This window comes from Perkinsus marinus (assembly GCF_000006405.1).
Source record: "Perkinsus marinus ATCC 50983 genomic scaffold scf_1104296928636, whole genome shotgun sequence".
Classification (NCBI taxonomy): Eukaryota; Perkinsozoa; order Perkinsida; family Perkinsidae; genus Perkinsus; species Perkinsus marinus.
Window position 1 is genome coordinate 160 of NW_003216739.1, and position 905 is coordinate 1064.

General features: G+C 50.3%; 1 protein-coding gene across 1 annotated transcript; it reads right to left on the reverse strand.

Annotated features, from left to right (window-relative positions):
- Nucleotides 1–420: 420 nt before the first annotated feature.
- Pmar_PMAR009004 (WD repeat pf20, putative) lies at nt 421–762 on the reverse strand (the record flags this gene model as incomplete). The annotated part of the gene is made up of 2 exons (XM_002788259.1): nt 421–588; nt 634–762. 2 exons carry the CDS (start codon nt 760–762, stop codon nt 421–423), a joined length of 297 nt encoding a protein of 98 aa, XP_002788305.1.
- Nucleotides 763–905: the final 143 nt, after the last annotated feature.

Here is a 905-nt window from a genome sequence, read left to right on the forward strand (position 1 = left end):
GCTTAAGTATCTTAGACAGATATACACAAGGAAACCGAGTAGCACACAATCCGTCCCCGACAACAGTATATTCCCGGGAATAGGAAGAATGATCCATTCTTCCCGTTTTTGGGCCGCCCTGATCAGTAGTTTTCAGACAGTAAGCAAATGACGCACGCCCGAAAGTTGCTTCGTACCCTCGTTACGAGAGTGTCTTTCTCACCGCCAATAATGACATATACATGACGTTGTTACTGTTACCATAACAACATCAACTAAGTATGAACCGCAGTTCGGCCGTCCACTCAACCCAAGTGTCGCAGCATTGAGACACGTCACATAGTCAATGCACGGCATGATGCCACCTACTCCCCCCACAGCCGGAAGGTCCCGTCCAGACCACCAGACACCAAGAACCGACTAGGAGCTTCATATCCGCTCTCAAGTGACACCGACTGAACCTGAGTCACCACAGCAGCACTCCCAAGCGAGAATGCCGCGGACGGCGCTTCCTGCCGAGTCCTCATGGCCTTCTAAGGTCCTCAGGAACTTCTTTTCCCACACGTCGAACAACTTCACCGATGAATCCATCGAGGCAACAGCGATGACCTGCGAGCGCCGCCTGTTCTGATAACGATTCCTATCAGATGTCACCTTTCCACTAATGTCCCAATCAGCTTCGTTGGCCGGCATATTTCCAGTGTCTATTTGCAGGACCTCAGCAACCATACGCAAGTCCCAAACCTTCACGACGCCGTCTGCATCAGCTGATGCCAAGTACATACCCTACCAAAAACGACATCATCGAACGACATTCAACAGTGCGTGCCAATTTGATATGCAAATTTCAAGCTGTGGTGGATATAGATGGAAGTTCTACAGTTGTCTCGACGTCGGCGTCCGTAGACCTTCCGATCTTCGAGATA